The 20850-nt window shown below is 37.8% G+C and overlaps 1 protein-coding gene across 3 annotated transcripts in view; it reads right to left on the reverse strand.

The window, feature by feature from the left end:
• Nucleotides 1-9962: 9962 nt before the first annotated feature.
• The window catches only part of LOC127643696 (testican-3-like), a 99454-nt gene continuing 88566 nt past the window's right edge, over nucleotides 9963-20850 (reverse strand). For 2 of the 3 annotated variants that reach the window (XM_052126515.1, XM_052126513.1), the window contains 2 exons: nucleotides 12552-12689; nucleotides 9963-11369 (listed from right to left, as the gene is read on the reverse strand). In XM_052126515.1, coding sequence (XP_051982475.1) covers nucleotides 11224-11369; nucleotides 12552-12689 — 284 coding nt within the window. In that variant the 3' untranslated portion in view covers nucleotides 9963-11223. The remainder of the gene's footprint in view (nucleotides 11370-12551; nucleotides 12690-20850) is intronic. The other variant, XM_052126514.1, reaches the window with a different exon arrangement.

Below are 20850 nucleotides of genomic sequence, written 5' to 3' on the forward strand. Positions count from 1 at the left end.
TCAGATGATACTATGCTGATTTAGTTATTGCTTTGACATGACTTCTGAAACTAAGGTCTGACTCTAGAGACACACCAAGATTCCTGACTTGATTTTTAGTTCGACCCCTAGCGTCAAGGTATGCATTCACCTTGAGAACTTCATCTTTGGTTCCAAACACAATGACTTCAGTTTTGTCTTTGTTTAACTGAAGAAAGTTTTGGCACATCCAACTGTTAACTTCATCAATGCATTGGCACAGGGAGTCAATGGGGCTGTAATCGTTTGGTGATAGGGCTAAGTAGATCTGTGTGTAGTATGCATAGCTGTGGTAAGCAATTTGGTTCTTTTTCATTATTTGGCTCATTATAGTAAATAGTATAGCACAGTAACTTTCAAATCAGTGCTGATACAAAAATTCCAAATAGTGCTGAAACCCCAAATGTCAAATATTGGCATCATATCATGGGAAATTGACACACACATTAAATGTGATGGGAAATTCACAATGTCATTTTTATCCCAGAAATTATATTTTTTCATGGAGTGTCAGAAGCTGCAGAACACGGATGTCCTGATGATGCTGATTGCTTGATGGCACTGTAAGAACATGCACAGTCCCAAGCCCTTCACTAGTAACTGTACTGATAGTTCATAAACTGTGCCATCAAAGGCAGACCAAGAGGGAAAAATATTGGTCCATTTCACACTTTCAAGAGCCCTCCATAAACATTTATCACTAAATATAAAGAAAAATGTGAGATTATATGCTGTTCGGAAAATAAAATGTATTTCATCAGAATAAATGGCTACTTTTAAATGGCCGTCAATGGAGAAAGGTGCTTTTTGGCCCCCAGAATGACTGGTAATATGGCTAACTGGGCCAAGTTAAACTTTGACTCTGGGGAAAAAGTTCCTTAGAAATTTCTAGTTTACTTGTATTAATGTTTATTAATCAATGTTTTTTTTTTTTTTGTTGTTGGTTTTATAGAATTTTATAGATCTTAAAATGAGCTTTATCAGTGTTGTTGTTGTGTGCGACATGCGAATGTGTGTGTCGAGGAACTAAAGTGGATTACTCTGTGGAGCCTTACATGAACCATATGGTGAGAGTGAGGTCACCAGACTAACAAGCATCTTTACATTTGACCTGACTTTCTGTAACACACACACACACACACACACACACACACACACACACACACACACACACACACACACACACACACACACACACACACACACACACAGGTTGGTCTACCTATCATTATGAGGACTTTCCATAGACATAATAATTTTTATAATTTTTAACCTAACACAACCCCTAAACCTAACCCTCACAGAAAACTTTCTGCATTTTTACATTTTCAATAAAACATCATTTAATATGTTTTTTAAGCTATTTAAATTATGGGGACACCAGAAATGTCCTCATAAACCACATTTATAGCATACTACCCTTGTAATTACCAGTTTATAACCTAAAAAATTGTCCTTGCAAACCACATAAACATGCACACACACACACACACACACACACACACACACACACACACACACACACGTTTGTCTACCTATACTTATGAGGACTTTCCATAGACATAATGATTTTTATACTGTACAAACTATATATTCTATCCCCTAAACCTAACACAACCCCTAAACCTAACCCTCATAAAAAACGTTCTGCATTGTTACACCTTCAATAAAACATCGTTTAGTATGTTTTTAAGCTATTTAAATTATGGAGACACTAGAAATGTCCTCATAAACCACATTTATAGCATAAAACCCTTGTAATTACCAGTTTGTAACCTAAAAAAATTGTCCTCGTAAACCATATAAACACCCCCCACAGATGCTCACAAGAATAACCATCTCTTTTCCCAATTGCAGATAATATGTGAAAAACAAAAGGACTGCTTTTTCTTTTAGTGTTAAAAACGTCATAACGGTTGCATTTCAATTTTAATTCGTTCAATTGTATAATATTTTTCTATACGTATAACTAATTTCATGGCTGAACTCAAGAGTCAAAATGTCTGCTTAAAGCAATATCACAAAATGACCACCAGGTAGCAGTCTGCTCTTTAAAATTCACAAGCTAGGCCTATATGGACAAACTGGAACTGATCAACTGATTGTCCCGGTTAAATATTGTATTATAGAGGTCTAGTTGTATGTTTGTGCCTTAAAGAAACAGGTGAGTCTTGTTTGGGGTGTTATTTAATGTACTTGAGGCAAATGTAGTATGTGCCCCTTAGACCCAGCCAATGATGCATAGCCTTCAAGGTCAACATCACAAGATCAACAACAAGAGTTTGCTCCTCCCTTATAAATTTCATAGGCAAACTACTTGATGTGTATTTAATGCTTTCAAAATTATATGGCTTTTTCCACATTATTTGCATTTAGCATTGTTTTTCAATGCTATCTGCGACCCTATCAAAATGAACTCCCCACACACCAGTTGAGAACCTCTGGTGTAAACAATTAAGAGGAAATTCATCAAGCTTTCTTGAAGATTAATATCTGCGTTCTCATGTCTATGTTAGTGTTTTTCAGCTATATTGATTGGCTTGCTTTTGTTCTGTCATCCTAGGTTCATGGATTCATCCTTTCTCATTCAACCTCATTCAGACTAGGTAATTGCTGAGAGATAACATTGTGATTTTAATTGCTTTTTTCCCATCTACACTAATAGGTCCTTTTGATAGCTAGATTGTTTGACCAACAGACCTTCTGTTTTAGAAATGCTGTAATTACAATAATGTTAAGTTGTTATAACAAGTGGTTATAACCTCCAAAGCTTACTCATTGACATCAGATTGAATTTGTACATGTTCTTGTACAAGATGTTATTGTAGAAATAATCCCTTTTCCTCATTCAGTCTTTCTTTCTCTCCCCCACCTCTCTGTTTGTGTCTGTGCATGTCTGGTTGTTTCATTAGTTTATATTGATGAATGGATCTGGAGATTTAAGTGGATGAGTTGCATTGATCTGTGCAAACACACACACACACACACACACACACACACACACTCTCACACAACAGTTTCAACAGTTTCAGAGGAAAACCACCTCTCCATTTATGCTTGTCATAGGTTTAGTCATCTGTTCCTGCTATTCTGGTGGCTCTTTACCTTCTCAATGTGTGGATCTGCCTCTCCCACAAAACTTACCAAGTAAACCAAGTCATTTCTGTTAAGATATTAAACATATTAGAACAAAATTCAATCTTAAAGGGATATTTCACCCAAAAATGAAAATTCTTTCATCATTTACTCACCCTCATGCATCTCAGATGTGTATTACTTTCTCTCTTCTGCTGAACACAAAGGACGATTTTTAGATGGATATTTCAGCTCTGTTGGTCATTACAATGCAAGTGAATGGTGACCAGGCCTTAGAAGCTCCAAAAATCACATGAATGTCACATAAAAGTAATCCATATGACTCCAGTGGTTTAATCAATATCTTCAGAAGTGATATGATAGGTGTGGGTGAGAAACAGATCAATATTTAATTGTATTATAAATCTCTACTTTCACTTTCAAAATGTGAAAGAGTGTGAAAAGTGAAAGTGGAGATTTATAGTAAAAAAAATTATTGGCTTAAATATTGATTTGTTTCTTACACCCCTCTTACTACCACTTCTGAAAATATGGAATTAACCACTGGAGTTGTATGGATTATTTTAATGTGTTCTTTACATGATATTTGAAAATTCAAAGGTCTGGTCACCATTTACCAACAGAGCTGATGTATTCTTCTAAAAATCTTCATTTGTGTTCTGCATATGATAGAAAGTCAACACATCCGAGATGGCATGATGGTGAGTAAATCATTTTAATTTTTCATTTTTGGGTAAAGTTGCACTTTAAGCCTGTTACATGTGAATGTTACATGTTACAGGTCAAACATGTCATGTCTTAATCAGATATTTAGATAAACGATTCAACATGATTATGTATCAAGATATGGGCTGGCAAACATCAAATCCATAAAAACATATTGGCCCCTTTCTTCGTGGTTCACGTAGTGTTTCTGACGGAGTGCTTGATGCTATAATTTAAGGTTTTGTAATAAACTAAATTGTTATTGTAGCTACAATCTATTGCATTTGCATCTGAACCCAAATAAATGTTGTCATTGCATGTGGTTTAATCAGCAGGTAGGTAAACGACTGTCTCTTTAAGTGCTCAGTTGAACAAAGTATTTAAGTGTTTCATCAAGTAGTTACAAACTATAATTCTCTCTGGTCTTCTATTTGCTCTGGTTGCTAAGTGATGCTGAAATTACTTTATTACCCAATGCAATTCAGCCTCCTTCACTTTTCTATTGGGAACTATAGACACACACACACACACACACACACACACACACACACACACACACACACACACACACACACACACACACACACACACACACACACACACACACACACACACACATAGATCAATATGGGCTCTAGGGAAGGTTAAGGAAAGTATTTTGCATTTACAGTAAAATCTGTGCCTGGGTGAAAACCCATTTAAAAAATGTTCTGATAAAAACTGCAAGGAGCAATTTAAAAAGAAACATAATCGATGAGCGTCGGAAAAGAGTTGTGTTGGTCATGTGACCACTTCATTTCTAATGGGCTTCTTAAACGCTGATATGGGCAGAAGAAATCCACCAGCTCGCTCCACACAGGATAAGGGAGGTGGAACAGTCATTGATCGAAGCTAATGATTTTCACATTAAATTGGAGGAAAGGACAGAGACAAAGAGACAGAGACAACAAGGATGGAGGAAGATGTTTCTTCCTCTTCTAATCCTGCTGCGGAAATGAAGCATAAAGATTCACCAGCCAGCAGAAATGTAGACCTGTAGTCAGTTAGTTAGGTAACAACTCAAGCTTAGTAGGTAGAACCAAAAACATTAAATTGCTATAGATGTAAATACAACTTAAAAAGTAAAATGTCGAGTGTCCTGCTGAAAAGACCAGAATTGCATATGTGCACCAGCATGTATTGTTTTGCTGGTGTAACCTAATGGTTTCGGTTTTTGGTGTAGCCTAATGTAGTCTGGTTGATTCAGGTGGACTCAGTAATTTAGATATTACAAAATGAAGAAAAGCTATTTAACAGTATTGTACAACCTAAGTGGAGAGATTTAGTTCCTGCATTGAATAATTTGTTCAAACTGATACCGAGGAGTGTAAAACTATAATGTTTATTTAATAATTTATGTTTGATTTAGCAATGCTGGTCACCAGTATATACTGTATTGTCCTTTGCACACTAATTCCCAGTATGGGATGACAGTGTGCTGGTTGACAAGCATGCATTATGTTTTGTGACCTGGTTTGCTTTTTTTTTTACCAGGCTGGTCTGGCTGGTCTGTTTGCTGGTTTTAGAGAGTTTTTTAATTAACTTGATTAGGCAAGGACAGTGGACCAGCATGGAATTCATGCTGTTGAAATAATTTTTTTCTTTTTTTTTTCTTCAGCAGGGTTGTTACCTTAACGAGATATATCTACTGAACCTGACACTACTTTAACCCTTTTGTTTTGGAGAAAATTTTAAACAACCATTATGTTTGGGTCAAAAAACCTGGTACAGTAGACCTCACTGTAATTAAATTATGTTTAATTACAGTTTATGTCTATAAACATGAAAATTGCAATAGGCTTGTTTTTCACACTGAACCCCAGCTTTTATAGTAGCATTTCATCTGTAAAAACACCACCTATATGTTAGTAGTAGTAGTAGTAGTACTATTCTTTTATAGCATATACACAGTAAACCTTTCATTTTGAGTGAAAAAGCTCATAATTATAATACTTACACATTGTATCTGTTTGATACATGTACAGAATCATGGTTTATTTTCCAAAATATTTTTATTTCATAATTTTAATGTCCATCCGACAGATGAAAAATTAACAAAACATCCTATAGACTTACATTGAAAAGGTACTAAACATATCCATAGGATCATTCCTATAGGAATTAGGATATAATAGAGACATGGGGATGGTCTCTTTTAAATTGAGCCAGTCAGCAACTATCTACCAACCATTTAGTAATGTCCTATTTGCTACACATAACACACTGCCATGGCATACATATAAACAAGTATCATACAATTTTAATTTTATGATTTTATACACTCAGCACTCTATTAGGAACACTGTGTTCCTAATTAAGTGCCCGATGTGGTCTTCTGGTGTTGTAGCCCACCCACCACTAGGTTGGACGTGTTGTGCATTATGAGATGCTATTCTGCTCACTGCAATTGTAAAGAGTGGTTTTCTGAGTTACCGTAGCTTTTCTGTAATCTCGAACCAGTCTGGCCATTCTCCGTTGACCTCTCTCATCAACAAGGAACTTCCATCTGCAGATCAGCAGTTACAGAAATACTCAAACCAGCTCATCTGGCACCAACAATCATACCATGGTCGATATCACTGAGATCAAATTTTTCCCCCATTCTGATGATTGATGTGAACATTAACTGAAGCTCCTGACCTGTATGCATGATTTCATGCATTGCACTGCTGCCACAAAATTGTCTGATTAGATAATCGCATGAATAAGGTGTCCAGGGGTTCCTAATAGTGAGTGTAGTGAGTGTATATTCTTTAATTATTGATGTGTATAATCCAAAAGCATATAAGAGTTTTTCACTGTTTTTAAATATTGAACAATGCAGGAGGTTTTTGGTGTAATATAGTCAGCTTCATTAAGTCATTTAGATATTATGAAATGAAGCACTTGGAGTATTTTAAGTTATCTGACAAGAAAAACAAAATATTTTTACAATATAATACAACATAAACAGTCAGACTTTAGACTTGCCGTTAATGTTTAATTTAAACTTAATTTTCTGGACTGTGTAAACTATATTGTTTCCTTAAAATTCTGTTGTTGATTTAGGAATTGATGTCTAAACTACAATATATCTAAATATCTAAAATATATCCTGCAATTTCCTGATGCAGCGATGTCCAAATTTAGGTTGCTGCACATTTAATGGAACAGTCTGAACTACAATGAAAAATGTATTTAGATCAAGGCCTTGTGTGAATTCAGGGAAATTAAACTGGTCTAGATTCATCTTAAGCATGAGAAGTCTTTGGTATTAATATTTAAAGAGGCTAAGGGTGAGTGCTGTGTGTTTTTTCTGTGGTTGTGGGTGTGTGTGTGTGTGTGTGTGTGTGTGTGTATGTATGCTATCTGAATGTTTTGAGTATTTCAAACAGTTTCTGCCTAATATTGTAACGATATGGTTGACTACACAAGACTGACTAGATTGTTATTGTGCCTTGCTGTGCAATGTGTTTGTCTTTTAATGCTGTTGGAACACTAGGCTCACTTACAAACTGGTGTGTGTGTGTTTGAATTTACTCCAAAGCTAGCAGTAGTTTTGTAATTTTCTATGACAGGAAGGGGAAAAGCTGTTTAATGTTTCCTAGTACAGAGCTGCTAACAGACTACATGCTAATACACACATTAACACAAAACACATTCACGCATCCATGTTACCTATTTGTTACCACATTTTGATGGACCAAATATCTGGTATCTTGTAGATCTGCTTAGTAAAAAATATCTTATATATAATTTTCAAGAATACTGAAACTGATGGGCAGCTTTACTTAAAAATACAAGTTTACTGAACTTAATAATCAATTATGTTTTTGAGTTCACTGAACTTATTTTATTGAGTTCATGGAACTTATAATCCAACTTGAATTGTTAAGTTGGTACAACTAATTTGTCTAAAGTTGAGTGCACTCACAATTCTTAAAAGTTTACTCAACCTTTTATTTTTACAGTGTACATAACAAACAGAAGAAATAAATAAACAAAGTTTTAGGATTTTGAAAAATTAAAACAGATATTATGACGTTCAGTAAATTTGAACGATTCTGTTCAATTTCTATGTCACTAATCAAATGAACAAATGTATGACAGTAACCATCAAGGTAAGGTTTCCTTGCTTCTTTTCAGGCACACAAGACACTCTTTTGAACTCTCTCAAATCATGCTGTGACAACATGGATCATCAGGTTTTTTACAAACTTGTGGAATTTAAGCCAGCTCGAGTGCATGTCATTAATAAAAAGTACAAAATAGCAAATACTTACAAATTCTGAAATTAATGTTCATTTTTCAGTTCAACTTTTCACTCCTATTGTTATGCTGACATACTATAATTTGTATAATTATATTTATAATATAATTTGTAAAGAAAAAAAAACACCAGTAAATTAGAAAAATGCAAAAGAGAAACATTTTCAGAAGTGAAAAATTGAACCTCACTGGATGTGTGTTCTCTAGAGCTGCAACTATTTTTTAGGTCATGGATTCTTCAGGTCATTCTATTTTCATCATATTTGAATTTATGAACTACTATGTACTTAAGAAACTGATAAAATGTACTTATTATGCACATACTGTATGTTCTGTTTCAATGTACTTACTTTTTAAAGGAATAGTCCGCCCAAAAATTAAAATTCTCTCATCATTTCCTCACCCAAATGCCCTCCCAGACTTTATTTTTTCTGTAGAAAACAAATGAAGATTTTTAGAAGAATATTTCTGCGCTGTAGGTTCATACAATGCAAGTGAAATTTTGATGCTCATAAAAGCACACAAAGGCAGCATAAAATTAGTCCATAAGACTCTAGTAGTCAAATCCATATCTTCAGAAGTGATACGATATGTGTGGGTGAGAAACAGATCAATATTTAAGTCAATTGTTGCTAGAAATTATTTTCCCTACCCAGTAAGGGGCATATGCATGAAGAATGTGAATCACCAAAAACACAAGAAGAAGAATATGAAAGTTGAAGTGGAGCTTGACTAGGCAGGGTGGAGAATTGATACTAAAAATGTTCTTAAATATTGATCTGTTTCTCACCCACACCTATCAAATCACTTCTGAAGACATTAAATTAACCACTGAAGTCCATTGATTACTTTTATGCTGACCTACGTGATTTTTGGAGCTTCAACATTTTTGCACCCATTCACTTGCATTGTATTGACCAAAAGAGCTGAGAAATTCTTTTAAAAATCTAAATTTGTGTTCTGCTGTAGGAAGTCATACATATCCAGGATGGCATAAGGGTGAGTAAATTATGACTTTTTATTTTTGGGTGAACTATTCCTTTAAGTACCTGCATTTAATAACATCTGCAGTTACACTGTTAACCTTACCCCTGATTCTAAACCTAACTCTACCCCAACCCTTACCCTAACCCTAACCTTAACCTTAAACCTAATCCTAAACCTAACCCTACCCTTACTCTTAACGCTAACCCTTATCTAAACCGTAACCCTAAACCTACCCATACCTCAGTAACAGCAAATGTGAATCTTGAGAGAATTTAGTAGAACAACATATAGTTACACAAGAAGTACATTATATGTATTTTAATGTTAGTAAAAAGTAGTTAAAGCCACTTTATATAAAGTGGAACTGATTTTTTATATTTATTTTAATACAACATGAGATAAAATTGTACAAAAAACAAAACAACCCGGTAGAATCTTTACCCTTACACGTGCACACACGCACACGCATGCACGCACACACACACACACACACACACACACACACACACACACACACACACACACACACACACACGTAGTGTTTCCATGTTTTATGGGGACTTTCCATAGACATAATGGTTTTTATACTGTACAAACTTTATATTCTATCCCCTAAACCTAACCCTACCCCTAAACTTAAACCTCACAGAAAACTTTCTGCATTTTTACATTTTCAAAAAACATAATTTAGTATGATTTTTAAGCGATTTAAATTATGGGGACACTAGAAATGTCCTCATAAATCACATTTATAGCATAATACCCTTGTAATTACTAATTTGTAACTTACAAAATTGTCCTTGTAAATCACAAAAACACGCACACACACACACACACACACACACACACACACACACACACACACACACAATTAAGAACAACCTCTGTTTTGGTCTATATAACTTTATTTCAGCAAATTATATGTATAATGTAAAAAACAAACAAACCAAAAAAGTGTTATCACTATGACAACAGCTGGACAGAGTAGTTTCTTTGACCTCTGTAATTGATTATCAACTCAATAACTCAAGATTTTTTTTTATATGCACATTTCGAAAACAAAAATTCTGACAGAAATGCAAAAGCACTGAGAGGGACAAGAAGAATAAGTGACAGCATCAGCATCTATTGAACGATTTGTTGTCGACAGTAACATATGCAAACTAACTAACCATGTCGACTTTCTCCTATAGACCAAAACAACAAAGAGAAACACCTCTCAATTCTTTTAGTTTCATATGGCAGTCAAGAGTTCTACAGTACATTCTAAATCTAAATATCTCTTTCTCATTCTCCCTCTCTCTTTCCAGACCTCTCTATTGTTGTGTCAAAGGCACCTCATGCCCAAGGATTGCCAACATGATGTCAAGATAAGAGTGCATATGCGTTATCCATGTTTCCTCTCGTAACATTGACATTCCAGTCACTCCAGGCTGTGTCTGAACCATTTAAAACATATTTATGCTCTAGAATGTCCCCCTTTACACATCAAATACTGATACATTTTGGCTAATTACATAATTCACCTGCAGCCTTAAGAACTGATTATTAATTCTGCTGATAAAAAAGCCAGGATTAATCAGTGTAGATTTATGATTAAGAAAGAACTGTTTTAAACTGTTGTTAAAATGACAGAAAATGTGTGAAAAGGGGTCTAATATTTTGTCCCAATTGCAAAATCATGAAAACAGGAGACAATCTGCATTAACCCCTCATGCCTGTAAAAATCACATCCTTGCAAATGGAGTGAGAATTAAAAGATTGGGAACATCTCATGGAATCATGCCTTCAGGTGTGTATAAGCATGTATTTTATAAGTATATGTGTTTGTTTGTGCATGTTTATAAGTGCAAACAATAAACCATCATTAATCGTTTATAACTCTCACCAAATCCAATTCTGTCAATACACAGCTTTACTTTGGATGAATACAAGAAAAATGAAATGTGGTTATCGGTATTAATTTTGTACCAATGCTATACAGCACAGGGGTAGATGAACCCTTTAGTAATGTTAGTGCTGCACTCTGCCAAGGTCACCTCGAAACGTGCTTTTAGACCAATTGAAAGTCTGTTTTTTATTTGGTTCCTTCTTTTTAATTTTTTTGAAAATTAAAAAACGAAAAACGGATTATGACAGGTACCCGTACTCATCATCAACTTGTTCATATTCATCCTCATCATCTCCCATCTCCTCTTCATCATTTACAGCATCACCGTCCTCATCGTCTGAGAGCAGAAAGTCACCACTGCCAAAATCTCCAGAAGCCTCTACTGCTAAAGGGAACAAACGATAGCTTTTTTAATTCTAGGACTTTGAAAGGACTAGTTCACTCAACATTTTTAATTCTGTCATTATTTACGTACTTAGCCTCTTGTTGTTACACATTTTCCTGTGCAACAAAAAAGTGAAGGTTTTGAAGAATCACTTCTCTTGCCATACTGTGCAATCTCAGTTCATAGTGGCTCAAGCTCCAAAAAGGAAAATCTCTATATGTGATTCAAAATCTTTCAAACTAGTAACAAGTAAAATGGCAGATTATCAGTTCATATACACATACTTTTCACTCTGTTCATATTATAAAATCAAATTTTAATGTTTGCATTACATAACCAAATACATTTACAAGCTTGTTTGAGTGCAAGCAAGTTACGCAGCAGATCAACTGATAGAGTGTTGCAACTGTGATGCAAAGAACCTGGGTATGAGACCTGAAGGGCATGTGACTCGACATGGGAGCCGAATGTGTCATAGAAGCACCATAAAATGATGTGGTTGCTTCAGCAATTGTGCTTTTCATGTCACATTTGCTTATATTACATTACCAGTAAGGTTGATGTTTAAGGTTTAGGATAGGGAAGTAGGTTTTCTTGACTTAAAACTCAATTGAGCATTAACCTTAAAAACCTCAACTGTTTGGGAGAACATTTTTCTCGTTTTTAGCACCATACAGTGGACATCTCACCTCGGAACTGTCGGGATACCTCTAATGAACCACGTAATGTCATTCTGCAAAAATAGTGCCAAGCATATCATTTTAATGAGATCAGGCTAGGTTTAGCACCATTTTTTAATCTAGACTTTCACTACATGTGAAAATTATCAGGTGAAGATTATCAGTAAATAATGACTTCCATTTTGGTCTCTGGTTTCAGAAGACTAGGAATATCCAGTAGTGCATGAGAAATTGGGACTTGACAGCACCTGGTCACTATTAACTGTCGTTTTATGACGAGTACTTCTGTTGTGTTGTGAAAAAAATGACATTGGGGTAGAACAGATTTTAAAATAAGGACAAATAATAAAATATTTTGACTAGATTTTTTAACTATTCGTTTACAATTTAAAACATTCTAGAGTTAAACAATTAGCTTGCTTGTATTATTTGTATTACTTATTTGTATTTGTTATGTCCTCATTCCTAAATAATCAATCAAAAGATTTGACCCTGTTCTTACCGCAGTCAGAATGCCCAAGTGTATGAGACCCTGCAACCTCATTTCCATAACGGTCGACACACCAGCACTGACCGCTGCTGCGATGACACTGGTGAGCTTTATAGAAGCCATCTTCATCACAGGAGGGGATGTACAGTCCTTCACAAACAATACACAGACATTAGCAGCAGTCCTAATGTCAGGAAACATTACTTCACCAGCAAAATTACATGCAGCCACAGATTGTGTCTCACAGCCACACAAAGAGAGGGATGATACTGTATATTCAATGTCAGAGAACATAACAGTCACCTCCAGATCTCTCTCTCTCTCTCTATTTATCTATCTCTTGCACACATTCATTGAATTTCAACTTCACAGCTTCTTGCCAGAGAGTCAGAAAAGTAAAAAAAAAAAAAAAAGAAATTCTTTCTCTCTTTTTTGTCTTTTTATAATTCAGTGCCAGAAGCCATTGAGACGTCACTGTGTGTTCCACTCAGGGGAGCAACAGCAGTTAAAAATATCCTTCTTCTCATGTCCAATTTCCCCTCATCTCATTCCCTTGCTCAAATTAAACACACAACCTCCAGAGAGACAGAGGGAAAGAAACTCTTAGAGTGATTTCTAGTTTTATAGAATTATTGTTGGCTATTCTCTCTGTTTGGCACCTCTGTTTTAATGTAACTGTGCTTAGGTTGACATTGTGATTATTTTTTAATGCTAGTGCTATTCTGAACATAGTTATTCAATACTGATTTTATTCATTTAATTATTTTGGAGTTTTGGATGGTAGTGTTAGTACTCTCCCTCCCTGGAAAAGACAACCCATGGTTGTGGAAATGTGAATCATATTTAAAATCCAACGAATTCCTCTTCATCAGAAGATTCATTGAATATTTGGCGGAGCCTTTTCATCTCCTGGCATTCTAGCTCTTCAGCCGTGGGGAAGCATGGTTTCACGTTACACACATGTACTCTGCGAACATCCTCGCCAGTGGACTCTAGTGCTACTCGATAGTTCAATGGACCCACCTGCTTTATGATACGGTAAGGATCTTTCCATTTTTGAGCCAATTTTGCAGTAAAGTGGTGTTGTGCACTAGACTGGGGAAAGGTTCTCATCCACACACAATCCTTTTCCTTGTATGTGACATCTCGCCTTTTTTTATTATAATTTCGAAACTGTCTCTTTTGTTCATTTTTACAGCATTCCATGGCTTTGGTCTGAAGCTCAGCTAGGTAATGGACTGTGTCGTAAGATGGGCAGTCTGGAGTTAGATTCTTGCCATGTAACAACTTGTCCATGGGACTTTGCAATTTCCTCCCCAAATGAAGCTCTGCAGGGGTCATCCCAATCGTTTCCTGGACAGCTGAATTAATAGCGAAACGGAGTTCTGGTAAATATTGGTCCCATTTTTTGTGATTGTTGTCCACATAGGCAGAAATCATACATTTGAGCGTACGATTAACCCTCTCTGTCATATTTGTTTGTGGATGGTATGACGTTGTTAGTTTAGGTTTGATACTCCACTTTTGACAGAGTTCTCTGAACAGTGACGACACAAATTGTGTACCTCTATTTGACAGAATGAAGTCCGGAACCCCCCAACGGGTTAGAATTTCCTTCCGAAGTAGTAAGGCAACAGTCTGAGCCTTAGCGTTGCGCATGGGAAAGAATTCCACCCAGCGGGAGTAATAGTCTACAAAGACCAAGAGGTACTCATTTTGCTGAGTGCTACGTGGCATTGGCCCCATAATGTCCACTCCAAGCATCTCGTTGGGACGGGTGGTGGTGATTTGTTGAAGTTTTCCAACAGGTTTTTGATTCTCTCCCTTAAGGGTCTGACATTTAACACACTTCTTAACATGATGTTTTATGTCAGTCCACATTCCAGGCCAGAATGCAACATCATGGATACGCTTGTAGGTCTTATAAATACCTACATGACCGCTCCAGGGATCAGAGTGGTAGTGGTGTATAATGGATGACACAAGGCTGGTAGGAATGTAGATTCTGTAATGAACTTGATTGTTCGGCAAGTGAGTTTTGTGATAGAGTTTATCCTCCAGTGTCTCATACTGATCCTTTAGAGAGGAATCATTTTCTGCTAGTGCTTGAAGTGTGTTTGCAATTACAGGGTCTTTGTGCTGTTCCTCCCAGATTGTGGCTGGAGACATCGGAAGTTCAGCAAGTTCAGCAATTTCAGCATTCTCCTGTTGGCTGGTGTACAGGCTACAACTGGTGCGAATCCGAGACAGAGCATCAGGTACCATATTCAGATTTCCTTTGCGATAGTCAATGATAAAATCAAATCTCTGAAGACGCAAGGCCCACTGGAGATGAGGCGACTCTGTGGTTTTTGTGGAAGACATTACCCATTGTAGCACTGAGTGGTCCGTGATGACAGTGAACAGTTTGTGCTCTAGGTAGTGCTGCCATTTTTCCAGGGCCCAGATTACAGCCAAACACTCTTTTTCGGTGGTTGAGTAATTGGTCTCTGCTTTGTTCAGGGTTCGACTGGCATAAGCAATAACTTGTTCCAATCCTTTTTCCTTGCGCTGGGTCAGCACAGCACCCAAACCAGTGTCACTGGCATCCGTATGGACAGTAAAAGGAAGTCGAAGGTCAGGATGGCCAAGAATGGGAGGAGAGATAAGACAGCATTTTAAATGTTCAAAGGCTTGCTGACATTGTTGTGACCAGAGAAATGAACATCCCTTTTTTCAGTGCATTTATAGGTTCAGCGATCCTGGAGAAGTTTGGTACAAACCGGTGGTACCACCTGGCTAACCCCAGGAAACGCTGGACCTCCTTGATATTGGTGGGCACAGGGTAATCCCGTATAGCCTCCACTTTACTTGGGTCTGCAGCTATTCCTCGGACGTTGATGACATGTCCTAGAAAGGTAATTTCCTGAAGGCAGAACATGCTTTTTTTTTTAAAATAATGGTTAGGCCAGCTATTTGCAACTTGTGAAGAACAGCCTGGAGGTCGAAGAAGTGCTGGGCTACAGATGGTGAGTAAATAATTATGTCGTCAGTGTAAACAAAACAAATGTCTCCACGCAATTCTCCTAGAACACTCTCCATCAGCCTTTGGAAGGTTGCTGGGGCATTTTTTAACCCGAACGGCATAACCTTAAACTGGAACAGTCCTGATGGAGTTGTGAAAGCAGTCTTTGGTTTACTTTCTTGATCCATGTTCACTTGCCAGTAGCCACTGTTAAGGTCATGGAAAAGATGGCCGCACCAGATAGTGACTCCAAGATCTCAGTGATGTTGGGTAAAGGGTAGGCATCATTCTCTGTAATGGCATTAACTTTCCTGTAGTCCACACAAAACCTAAGGTCCCTTTTTTAGGGACCAAGACGACAGGTGAGGCCCATCCAGAGTGTGACGGTTCTACGATGCCGGCAGTCAACATCTCTTCCAGCTGCTCTTTTATGACAGCTTGTTTGGCAGGTGTTGTGCGGTACGGTCTTTGTTTTATAGGTACTTAGCGGGTAGTATATATGTGATGCTGCATAACTTCAGTACGTCCTGGACGTAGGGTACAAACTTGAGGGTTTGACTCGAGGATCTGCCGTAGCTGTTGCTTGCCTTCTGGAGGTAAGTGGGCATAATTTACAGCAGTGTCAATTAATGTCTGTTCATCCAGGTAGGCTGGTGTTTGAGCTGTGTTAAGTTGAGGAGGAGGAACAGAAGTTAGTAAGGAGAGGCTGTTAGGATTTCCCATCTTTCCCCTTAGATGTTGGGAGCTGATAGCTGGTATACTGGCTTTTGTTGGCTGGAAAGGATAATCCTCTTTAGGATTAGACTGAAATGAATACTTTTGATCTGCCACATTGATCTGCAGCCCACTGGAGAAGATAAAGTCCAGCCCTAATACGACTGCATAGGCCAGGGCTTTGGCTGATAGAACAACAGCAGGTATGGTGAATACTTTTTGATGTAGGGTGATTGGCATGTTTATCCAACCTAAAGGAATTTCTGCTTCCCCATTGGCTAGGTAGAGCGGACCCTGGGTCCATGGATAGAGTCTTTGTGAAGTGAGCTCCTCCTTCCAGAGATTCTCATGTAGAAGGGTGTAGCTAGCCCCAGTATCAACAATAGCCTTTCCCTTCCAGGTACCAATATACAGTGGTATCACTAATTGCTGTGGAACAACAGTAGGTGGTGGTTTCTTACCAGTTGTTGGTGACTTGTGGGGAAAGATGGCAGACACAGAGCGATTGCCAGGTGGACCAGTACGTTTAGAAGCTGGAAATGTTGTCCGCTTGCTACTGGAGGAAGGGTTTTGGCCGGTGGACTGAGGTGACTGGGACTGAGAAAAGACAAAGTGAGGACAACTGCCAGGTGAGTGATGGCCTTTACATCGCCAACATTGCACTAAAGGCTTCTCTGCTGGGCAGTTGGAAATAGGTCTTTGATGCATAGATAGGGGTTGTTTAGAACTCACACCTTTTTCATATTGCAGCTGTTGTTCGTAGTCTGTTGGCCTAATTTTACGAGTTCAATGACGGTGTTAGCCCGACTGCGTATCTGGCTTGCAAGGTAGGGATTCATATTTTCTAAAATCATTTTCACCAATTCACTGTCCATCAAGGTGGGTTTCCACCTCTTGCAGAGAGCTCTGTATGTAAATGCAAAGTCTCTAATGCTCTCCCTTTCTCCCTGTGTTCTTGTCCTTACCCTTTCAGCCAGCTCGTCTTCATAATCCTCTTGAGAGGAAAGCAGAGAGGAAAATAGATCTAAACTCCTCCCACGTGGTTACAGAGGATCGTGCAACTTCCCACCAGTCCCTGGCAGTACCGTAAAGGACAGTGCGGAAAGTGGCCAGGATGTCGGCATCAGCAAGAGGATGTAATGCCAAGAAATCCTGACATCGGGTTATATAGAGCAAGGGGTCCACATCATCTGACTGTCTCCCAAAAGTAGGAAAAGTAATCTTAAGATGATCACTATTTACAGCAGGAGCAGGAGGCATTGGAGCGGTCACTGGTGATGCAGGTGAAACTGGAGTGGTCAGAAGCATTGGAGCTGTAACTGGAGATGCAGGTGAAACTGGAGTGGTCAGAGGTAAGGGTGAGTAATCTCTTGTCTGCAAATCAGTCATTTGTTTCTCTTGCGTTTCAAACCTATTCTCGTGTTCAGTTTGTAAGCCATTTACAGCTGCACACAGTGTGTTAGTGGTTTGGGTGCACTGGGTGAGCTCTGTAGTCATCTGGTCATGATTTCTTTGATGGGTTACCAGGTAGGATTTGATGTCTTGCTGAAGCTCCACTTGAAGTTGGTCAATCATGAACCGCACTTCAGACACATAGGTAGTCTTAGCTTGGTTAAATTCATCAGAAATCATAACTTTAAGTGATTTAGTGAGTTGATCAGTCTCAGAAATGTGGGTGAGCATTTCTTGTTGGTTGTGCTTGAGTTTATCAGCACGGTTAGAAATCAGGTTGTTGTGATGTACAGAAATGGTTTTAAGTTCTTTGGCGAGTTCATCTATGGTTTTCTCATGGGTTTGTATATGTTGTGTCACCGTGTCCCAGTTTCCTTTAAACTTGAGTGAGATGATGCATTCCTGTTCCAGGAGTTGATAGGATGCCAGGCAAATCCCTCTGTGCCACTGAAGATAGAGATGAAGGCGCAGGTGATGTATGTATCTGCATGAAGTCGCCATACGGTTCCTGTTCCCATGTGAAGGGTTGAACAGGAGTACTGCCAGCTAGTGGTGAAGTTGCAAACCGCACATGGGTTCCCGGGAAGTCAGGGGTGCCGGCTTGAGTGGGAGTGAAGTGGAGAGGAGCATGAAGGAGTCCAGGTACAGAAAGTGGAGGACGGAGTGCTGGAGACCAGACTGGGGTAGCAATGTCTGGTGCCGGTGGTTCCATGTCCACAAAAGTGGATGGGGAGAAAGGAGGGGTGGCCGCCATGTTTGATTGTCAGTGTATGTGTAGTCAGTGGGAAAAAAATGTAGTGAAATGCAAGTTAAATTAAAAAGCAATGTACAAATGTTACTGGCGACCTGTCCAGGGTGTCCCCCGCCTTTCGCCCAATGTTAGCTGGGATAGGCTCCAGCCCCCCGCGACCCTGTACACAGGATAAGCGGTTGACGATGGATGGATGGATGGATGTACAAATGTTTGAAAAAATAAATTACAACAGAATACACCTACAGTTCAGTGTGAATAAAATGTATATCCCCAAGCTCTGTTTGTATAAACAATCACCCCACAGTTCACATAATGTCATGCACAACAGTTTGGCAATAGCTCAACAAAGGGTTAATGCTTTTTTTTTTTTTGTTCAAGTTTTCAAATGTTCATGGGTTAAATTGTTCAAATGTTCATGTCCCTGTTTGGGTGCCACTTATGTAACGGTGGCTGCCCCAAATCAAATTTAGGTTTTTAATACATGTAAATTTAATTTCAATTGTTTGGGTGCCAGACAAGTCAAAACTTGTCAAATAAAAAAATATATATATATGGAAGTTCAGTTTCCCCGAAAATAGCTCAAACCACTGTTACACGAAAATGAATCCCTTCCAATACCCACAATAACACAAAATGGGGCTTAAATGACACGCATTCACAGATTGAAGGGTTTCAGTCAAAAAATGGTTATTTATGAAAACATTTAAACCAAAACCAAAGACAAAAGTTACACGAAGGTAATTGCTTGGTGACAATGTCGATTATTGTGGTGTCCATATTCTGGCTCAACGCTTACAAAACAACGTAAAGTTGAAGTTACAGCATATCTATAACACACTATATACTGTACAAGTAGAGGTAGTTGACATATATCAATAGTATATCAGATAAGTACTGTATGATATAGTATGATATACTATATATATATACATATATATATACTATATATATGGACACCACAATAATCGACATTGTCACCAAGCAATGCACAGACTGAACGCCTGTCTGAAATGGTGCAAACATTGACAAGGGGAATGAAACAAATAGTATAACAAACATCCTAGTGCTGTTATACTAAATAGCAATTTGACAGATTGGTAAATCAAATTAGAGTACCGGAACTAACTGTTGTTTAATATAATTCAACATACTGCACATATTAAAACAGATCTCTATGAAAACATTGAAACATCCTCTGATCTTGTTACTACAGTATTTTTCAGTTACTTACACTGTGGCGATATGGAAGAAATCCATACCAGCTTTTCAATTTTTCTAATGGGCGTAAACCAATGAGGAAATTTAATATAAAAGAGAGCTAGAAACGGAAGAGAGAGAGAAGAAGAAAAACAAACAAACAAATGAGTAGGTTATCGAAGTGGGACACAAGTTACCTGAAGGACGTCGTTGCTATTCTTTGCTGAAATTTCTGTGTATGCGCTGACTGGGTGCGATCGCCAAAGTGACGGAGGATTTGAGCTCTGCATGGTTCGCTTCGCTTGCCTGGTGCAACACTATCCAGCCTGCTTCGCCTGCCTCAGGTACTAGTCTTGATGTCCATCATCTTTTAACCTCACGCCAAATCTCCAAACCTTTCCCCGGCCCTGGATTAGAGGCCGCTACACAGACTGCTTCACGCGGCCAAACAAACACACATTCATACATGCACATTACACACGCACACACCCAAATATATATATTTTGGATTATTTATTTTTCTTTGGTTTGTTTTCCATTTCTTTTCTTTTGGTTGGAATTGACCACGAAAGGCAGAGTTTGAAAAAAATAACGAACTTAAGACATTAATGAATCAAGGATTCTCGTGACTTTTGGTTTTGTTTGTGAAATCTTGAATTGAACTTGAAGCAATCTACTTACTGTCCTGACTGTTTTTGTCATGTGAGGCAAAGAAAAAAAATACAAACTCTGTGTGAAAAATTGACCTTCGTGTAACTTTTGTCTTTGGTTTTGGTTTAAATGTTTTCATAAATAACCATTTTTTGACTGAAACCCTTCAATCTGTGAATGCGTGTCATTTAAGCCCCATTTTGTGTTATTGTGGGTATTGGAAGGGATTCATTTTCGTGTAACAGTGGTTTGAGCTATTTTCGGGGAAACTGAACTTCCATATATATATATTTTTTTATTTGACAAGTTTTGACTTGTCTGGCACCCAAACAATTGAAATTAAATTTACATGTATTACAAACCCAAATTTGATTTGGGGCAGCCACCGTTACATAAGTGGCACCCAAACAGGGACATGAACATTTGAACAATTTAACCCATGAACATTTGAAAACTTGAAAAATAAAAATAAAAAGGCGTTAACCCTTTGTTGAGCTATTGCCAAACTGTTGTGCATGACATTATGTGAACTGTGGGGT

The sequence above is a fragment of the Xyrauchen texanus genome, chromosome 5, assembly GCF_025860055.1.
Source record: "Xyrauchen texanus isolate HMW12.3.18 chromosome 5, RBS_HiC_50CHRs, whole genome shotgun sequence".
Classification (NCBI taxonomy): Eukaryota; Metazoa; Chordata; class Actinopteri; order Cypriniformes; family Catostomidae; genus Xyrauchen; species Xyrauchen texanus.